This window comes from Austrofundulus limnaeus, unplaced genomic scaffold (assembly GCF_001266775.1).
Source record: "Austrofundulus limnaeus strain Quisiro unplaced genomic scaffold, Austrofundulus_limnaeus-1.0 Scaffold218, whole genome shotgun sequence".
NCBI lineage: Eukaryota > Metazoa > Chordata > Actinopteri > Cyprinodontiformes > Rivulidae > Austrofundulus > Austrofundulus limnaeus.
In genome coordinates this window covers 643571-651817 of record NW_013952620.1, presented here as the reverse complement: position 1 = coordinate 651817, position 8247 = coordinate 643571, and the positions used below count along the sequence as shown (strand labels likewise).

Below are 8247 nucleotides of genomic sequence, written 5' to 3'. Positions count from 1 at the left end.
CTACTGGAATTTACTAAATAAACAACACACATTATATTAAATATCAACATTACTGTACAAAAAAAGTAAATGCTAATATTATTTTACCACTATTTAAGTGTTTTTTTTTTTCTAGACAGCACATAAACATGAATATATTAAGTAACTTCTACTGTTCTGGACTAAAACTGAGGGTGCATGCACACACAAAGGCTGAGAGGACAAGACATGGTGGAAATAAAACATAAGTTGTCTGGTTTCTTTTGCTTGAATACATTTGTTGGTGTGCAATAGTTTGATGGCATAATGTAGGTGATATTTAGTTGTCAGGGAACAGGGAATGCATATTGTAGCATTCTGTTGTGTTTGGCTGTTTGTCATGTGACTGCAGTGGAGGATTGTGGGGAGGATTCATGTTTGTTGTTGTTAAATCATTTTAGGAAATTGGTTAACATTGTTCTTTCAGCAATTAGTCTGTTGTGTTACTCTAATTTGTGTGTTCATTATTTGTTAACTTGTGTTAAACCGTTCAGCAGAAGTAACCATAAGTGAGAGTGGTAGGCCTAGTCATTAATAAGACCTGTGAGTTTCACTTTGTCTGTGTTGTTCATGAAGAAGAATCCAATAAAGGTTCTTCAAAACCACCACCTGGTGGTGAAGTCTTAAACTACAACATGAGCTACACTTCTCTCTGTAGCTGTGAGGTGTCACGCTACAATATTGTGCTTGACTCACGTGCACTGTTATAAAGAACTTGTAATAATTACTAGAAAAAAAATCCTGCAAACGATTTGCACTAATGTTTGTTAAGTAAACTTAAATGCTACAAATTCAAGTAACATTTGCTCATCATTATCTTGTAAAAGTTATTAAAAATAGTTAAAGATTTGCGAATAAATCAGGTAAATTTTACTTAATTTGATCAAGTATACGTTACAAGATTTAACTGAGCAAATTAGGTCAAATTTACCTGATTTATTCACAAATCTTTAACTATATTCTTAATAACCTTTACTAGATAATGATGAGTAAATATTACATGAATTTGTGGAATTTAAATTTACTTAACAAACGTTAGTGCAAATTGTTTACAGAATTTTCTCTAGTAAATCATAGGTTATTTTTACAGTGCAGAAAACACTTTTAAAGATCTCATTGTTCCACGTTTTACAGAGCACTCCACTCTCAGACTGCAGGTTTACTTGTGGTTCTTGGAGTTTCTAAAAGTAGAATGGGAGGCAGAGCTTTCAGTTATCAAGCTCCTCTCTTGTGGAACCAACTTCCAGTTTCTGTTTGTGAGGCTGACACTCTTCTCTCTTTCCTTACTTTTAAGGCTAGACTTAAGACTTTATGTTTTGATAAATCTAATAGTTAGGTTTGGTTTGCTGAGTTATCCAATAGTTCTGCTGCTTTAGACTTAGACTGCTGGAGGACAAACTGAGCACATTTCCTCACTTTGCTGAATCTTTACTCTCTCTGCTCTCCAGGGGGCCTCATGTATAAAAGACTGTGCAGTTTTCATACTAAAAAGTTGGCGTATGGACAACAGTATTGAGATTTATGAAATGTGCACAAGCTTTTCTTTGCACCTTTCCTTCATAAATCCCAGTTTACGTGGAATAGGCACAGATAAAAATGCCACTTGAACTGCCCTGTTCCATCTCGTAAATAAATATGAAAATTAATATAAATACACATGTCAGGCTTCCAACCTGTGTCCAAAAACGCCATGACAGAGGCATTGAGAATGGTTTAAAAAGGGAATTTAATTAAATATGAAATAGATGTACTGGTGTCAGAGGTAGAGGCAAGAAGTGAAATTTAATTTGGTAGTGGCAGAAGGTGGCAAATGCTGTTAACACAGCAGGATCTGAATTCTAGCACTTGCCCAAAAACAAAAAAAAAAGAAAAAAGAAAAGAAAAGATCATTGAAGTCATAGTTGATGTCAAGAAACAATTTTCTGTGAAGGAACAATATAGGCATCATATGGATGAGGCCATCTCCTAGAGCTGACATGGCACAACCCGACCTGTCAGTCAGCTCCAGCTGAAGGAGTCTAGTTGAAATGAACCCCAGCGTGGTGAGGACTTGTGCTGGCACTGAAAATGTATAGCTCCTCCTATTTCCCTTCTGTAATTGTGGGGGTAGTTGGCCCGGGGCGCTTTAAATTAATTAATAAGTAAGGTATAATTGCTTGCCAGGAGGTTGATGTGATCCTTGAAAACACACTTCCTCACAAATTTTCTATTGGCAATGTTCTCTAGCAGCTCCAAAGCTACTATTGAACCACAATTATGTACAACTTTACGCAGCTATTTTTTGAAGCGACTGTCGACTTCAGGAATCGTCACGGGTGACTTGTTTTGAAATAATCTGCTGATCCAACACCATTTTCTTTCTCATTGACAATGGAAGTGCCCATTAGGGAATTTACATCCATTTTGTGTCTCAGTGGTCTGCATGCCTCATAAGTGTGTGGTTACCAATGTGTTTACGCCAACAGGTGACAGAAAATAAAAACTTTACATTTTATTTTGGATTAAGGTTGTTTCGATCATATTTAGGCATGCTATATTTATGTTGTGTGGGGTTAAGTATGGTTTAACTTGTCATTGGGGTTTGAACCATAAACTCATGACAAAACGTTGAGTTAAATTCTCTTTGGTGCAGGAGACAGCATGGAGTCATATTTTAGTGTGTTTAGACACATTCCAATCCTTTGTGCATAACAGTCTACAGCATTAAATTACATTCACGCAACAGATTACAGGTTTTAATGTATTTATGCACACTTTTACCCAACGTTTTTTTATACATCCATGGGACATGATGTAGTCAACCTTTATGTGTATTTGCAGCGTTCATACAGTACATGAAGCCTCTGGATTGTATTTACAATCACTGTGTCATTAAACCTTGTATTCTTTGCTTGTCTTCCTATAGAAACTACGCCTGGTCCAACACTTCTGTTTTTTTTTTTTTTTTCTGTTTCTCTGTCCTGAACTCTCAGCCCCCATTTGGTCAAGACAGATGACAATCCTGAGCCAGATTCCGCTGGAGGTTTCCTCCTGTTAAAGGAAGTTCTACTGTTGCCTCCCTGGTTATTCAGAATGGGAGATTAGGAACAAAGCAATATTCAACACATTCTGCTGTCTTTATTAAACAGCAGCCTTTTTACCAATTATCATTTTATAATGTGATTGTTTTATGATTTTATTAACCTTGATTAAATTTGAATTTGGATCTGTTTCAAACTGGACTTGACTTTATTGTGTAGTCCCATGGGACAACTTTGTTGGGAACTGGCACTAAATAAAAAAAAATCCTGACTTGAACTGAATTCTTCCTTTAGACGCAGTTGGCCAGTTGATAAAAGCCATCCTAATCTAAAATCTGGAGCACAGTGACAATAAGGGAAATAAAAATGAAACTAAATGGCTACAGTGGTTTAGGTTTTAACACTCTGGAGTTCTTTCACTGAGCCTTGGAAAATCTGTTTCTTGCTCAGCCTCTCTCTCTTGTGGAGTTCCCCAGGGTTCCATTCTTGGACCAATATTAATTTCCATTACCATTTTTCTCTCGGGCTCTATTTTACGAACATTTTTTTTCATTACTATGCAGACAATACTCAGATCTACTTTTAAATGAATCGTACGTATTATTTTTCATTCAAACCACTATCTGATTGACTCACAGATATTAAACCTTAAGTGGCTTCAAATTATGTTATTTTTAATAAGAATAAAATTGATGTCATTATATTTGGACAAAGTGGAATATCTTAAGATAAGTTGTAAAATTTTATTGTTGACTAACGAGGCACTTGAGGTGTACCTGTCTAACATTTGTTTTCTAAAATCCAAGCTAGTCCATCCTGCTGAAAATGTCTTTACAGTTTTAGTCCCTAAATCATGAGGATAAATGTATGAATGTGTAACAAATGCTAGTGTAGAAAAACATTTATAATTTCAAATTGATTTATATTTAAGCAGCTGCATGTTGATGGGCATTTATTGATGTTTAACCTTGTGGATTGGGTTAAAAAGTCAAACACATGAGAACTGCAGCAGGGCTAAATGTTTATTATAACTTTCCCCTTTTTTTTTTGGAGCTGAATAAAAAATTCTCCCAACTGAATTATACATGTGGCAATAATGAGAATTTATTTTACAAAATGTTTCCAGATGCAGCATTCTGTCTAGAATATTAACTGAAAACAGATTAGGTAACTATTTAATATAGAGTTGTGCTTTGTAGGAGAAATATACCGGTAATTGATTTTTGTCCTTCAGAGTTTAAATATGGCACCTATTTAGGTTCAAACAATTGAACTACTTTAGAAATCTATTATATTTAGAGTGTAGGTCTAAAATCAAACTGCAGTTAGACTAAAATATAAGAAAATTAAAACCATAAATGGATCTAAATGTAACAGGTGGGTTTATGCAATTATTTTTTTACATTTTTATTTGATGGGTTGTGCATGCTTTATGGAATTGCTCACATGGTTTGGATGAAACTTTTTAAACCAGTATCTCATTGAGCTGCGACTGCTGGAGACAAACAATGAATAATATTCATGTCTAACTTTTCAAAATGTTTAGAAACGTTGGCAGGGCCTGGAGTACTAGAGCTGTATGTAGGCAAACTTGTCTCAGTTGAACTTTTGAAATTCTAGAGCAATAAAGCTGTATTTTTTTGTCAATATGTAACCAAACTCCAGGTGGGTTATGGACTGAATATCACAAGACATTTGTACAAACTTGTTATTATGTGTCATTACAAGTGAAAATTTACATTTTATTATTGTTACTTTTTTGTCATTCTGTCGATGTAGGTAGGGGGAACACATCCAGCTGCATCTCAAGTGTCCGTAATGATTGTTTCTGAGCTGTCAGCAAATAATTTGGCTCAGATTTCTCAACAGTCGCAGTGAGTTACTGGCTTTAGACACAAAACACTAAATGGGTCAGGTTATCAACAATGAGCAGACATGGAAGGAAAGATGTTCTGAAGAAATGATCCTTTACCTTGTATTGCTTGGCAATGTTCTGCTTGTGGGTCTCCTCCACCTGCCTGAACTTGGTTTCCAGGCCACGCAGCTGAACCTCCATCTTCTCCACGTACTGCAGGTCCCTTTGTGTGCGCTGATCCAGAACCTGGATGGACTGGGTCATGTTCTGGACCTGGGGTGAGAGATGCGGGCTTTTTTAACAGTAGAGAAGACGTTCTGACACACAAACTCTGACAGAGTCAAATTCACACTGTTCCGACTTTTACGTCTGCCTAAACTGGAATGACCTTGTATTTACCATATTTATTCATGTATAATACGATCTCATGTATAATACGACACCCACTTTTTTGAGCTTAAAAGCATAACAAATTTAATCCTCAAACTACCTCCAATTTCATTCAGACTTCAAGATTTTTCAGTCTTTGCAGTCTTTATGCATATCGGTTAAATGATCATTGGACTGTTCATTTTATTTTAACAACAAATGTACTAGAAGGTATTTTGACAACAAATATGCAGTATATCAGCTGTAGCAGCATCATATGAATTCTGGCATTTCACACATAGTCCACCAGGAGGCGCCAAAACAAAAGTAAGAGACTTCACATGAGATTTGGGCCATCTTGTGGGGGAAAAGCAGATTACTTCCTACTCGCAAGTGCCCCCTCTGGTGGGGAAATGTTTTTTCGGGGATACAAACTTTTTCAGAACACCGGTAGATGGCAGCCATTACAGAAGAACATGTGTTTGTTGTTGTTCGAGGAGCGGCCCGGTCACACATAATGCCATTAGTTCGTTATCATTACTAAGGTGCAGGAATACTTTTCCCCCCTTATTTTCACATCATGTCTCCTACCTGGATCTGTTATTATCTTGCTCTGAAGCACAGAGGAGTGTCAGAGGTAAACTTGTTTCAACTGCTTTTTACGTCATAGTCTCACTTCCAGACTCGGGCATTTTGTGAATGAAGCTGATATTTCAGTTAAAATATATAAGTAAAAATATTTACCCAAGTACAATACTACCCCCAAACATTATGGATGATTTTATGGATTTAATTTTACGTATTATACTTGAATAAATACGGTAAGTTCTTCAGGAGCAATCTGCTGAAGCTTCTGATACATCAGCTGTTCTGCTATTTTCCATGAAACTTTTACCAGTGCTCAGTTGGTGAAAACGTGGGCGTCTTTATTTCCCCGTCTGAGTATTGAGCTGGATTGCATCATTAGATATGTTGCTTAGGGTGCACGCACTACGGTAAAAACCACGTCCCATGATGCCTTAGGTTTCCAGGGAGCTCATTAGAGCATCCTTTCTATTCTTGTGCCACAGGCAAACAGCAGATAGGATGGCTAACACTCCTCCATGTCGGAGCACATGCTTCACGAGTTAAAGAGGTAAAACGCAGTGGAAACGGCCACCCTGGGTGTGTAAACTGTAATTACCTTCTCCAAGAGCTGCCTCAGTTGTTTGGTGCGGGCATCCCGTGAGCACATGGACTGCTGGGGCGCCACCACGGTGCAGACGCACCTCCCCTCGCTATCCTGGGCTGAACTGTACACCTGCCATGATTCCTCTGGGTTTGCTGGCAACACCTTAGTTACAGAGAGGAGAAAGGTCAGCGGTGATGCTGAAGGTGAACAAAAGCTCAGACAAAAATAAACAGGAATGTGCTGACTTGTCTCGAAATAGTGGCGAAACAAGATGACCCAGTTTGTTAGTTTTTAATAGTTTGTTACAAAAGGAAATATTGAATAGAAATTGTAAAATGTGTAAAAGAAAGCATTTTTTTTTAGTTTAGCTTCAGTTTATCAGAAAAAATAAATAAATAAAAAAAACAAGGTCACTACAAATCTCACAACAGCTGCAGCAGTGTATCAGGGTTTATAACCTGGTATAAAAAATTATGTTACACCATCAATAAATCTCATATTCTATAAAAAGAACAACAATTTAATGCGTTTATGAGCTTCAACGTAAACAGAATAAATCTCCTTCAGGCTCCTCCTATTTTTCACCAGTGTGCACTTGTGTGAGAGAGAACAATGGTTTAAAGAGTTATTTTTAAAATCTTTTTATGAGACTGCAGGATCCATCTCCTGAGCTGCTGAGTGGTTCTGTGTGAGGAGGTGAAAGTCCTGACTGGACCCGACCTGGACCTGCTGAATGCCTCAATTATTGCAAACCAGTGACGTCACAGACCTAACAGGAGCAATCAGCAGAGTGTCAGCTGCTGACAGGACAGTCCTATATATATATATATATATATATAATCCTGCAGAAAAACAGCGGGAAACGCCTATTCTGATCCTCTCCCTATCAAAAAAATAATAATAAATAAATAAAAAAGGGGGTCTCTCTCTGTCACGCGCGCGCGCACACTGTGTGAGGTGAGACAAAAGAAGCAGGGTTAAATCCCCCACATGTCTGTAACTGTTGCAGACTTTCAGCTCTAGCTCTGATTTCAATCCGGACCCCTCAGTCCTCACGAACCGGACCAGCTGCAGGACTTACTCCCGTGCTCCGGTCCGGGTACCCCCCCTGCGCCGCCGTCAGCTTGGTGGTGTTGAGCCCCACCAGGGAGGGGAGGGTCTGCGACATCCAGTTGGTGATCATCGCCATGGTGCTCAGAACCACCCCGATCTTCAGCAGCGGGACCGTCATCTCTCTGGACTCGGTTCGGACTCACTTTAAATCCGTCTTCATTCTACAGACTCCGCGCAGAGACCAGGGAGCAGACTGGTGCCCACAGCATGGCAGTCGGGTTCCGAGCGGGACTCCGGCTCGGTTCGGCTTTCTGTGGACATCTCCGAGGACGGACCGGTGGCGAACGAGCTGGACTCGAGACGAGAGCGAATCGCGGACACAGAACCGGGAGTGCTGATCCAGTTGTCCTGTGGGTAAAGCTCCTCTCTGCTTCGTGTCCCGGACTCTGCTGTCTCTCCGGTCCTCTGGTTCTGTCTGATCCAGCCTGTCGGTCCGCCTCCTGCTCCGTGATGAAGTGAACAAGCAGAAGGATGCGAGGGGAGGGGAGGAGGGTCTCTGTGACGTCACACAGCTCGGGCTCGGTCTATTGGACTGCAGCTGCCGGACACTGACTTACACCTGAGACCTGGACAGGTCCACAATACCAGGATCACAGTGAGAGGACCAACAGGTCCATATGAGCCTAACACAACAGGTCCATAATACCAGGTCTAACAGGTCTGCTGTAACAGGTCCACTTTGAGAACCAGAAGTCTTTTCT

The 8247-nt window shown here is 39.3% G+C and overlaps 1 protein-coding gene across 1 annotated transcript in view; it reads right to left on the bottom strand.

Annotated features, from left to right (window-relative positions):
• Nucleotides 1–8016, bottom strand: part of olfm1b (olfactomedin 1b) — a 27194-nt gene extending 19178 nt beyond the window's left edge. The window contains exons 1-3 of the mRNA XM_014019371.1: nucleotides 7515–8016; nucleotides 6446–6595; nucleotides 5011–5166 (exon numbers count right to left, since the gene is read on the bottom strand). Coding sequence (XP_013874825.1) covers nucleotides 5011–5166; nucleotides 6446–6595; nucleotides 7515–7664 — 456 coding nt within the window. The 5' untranslated portion in view covers nucleotides 7665–8016. The remainder of the gene's footprint in view (nucleotides 1–5010; nucleotides 5167–6445; nucleotides 6596–7514) is intronic.
• Nucleotides 8017–8247: the final 231 nt, after the last annotated feature.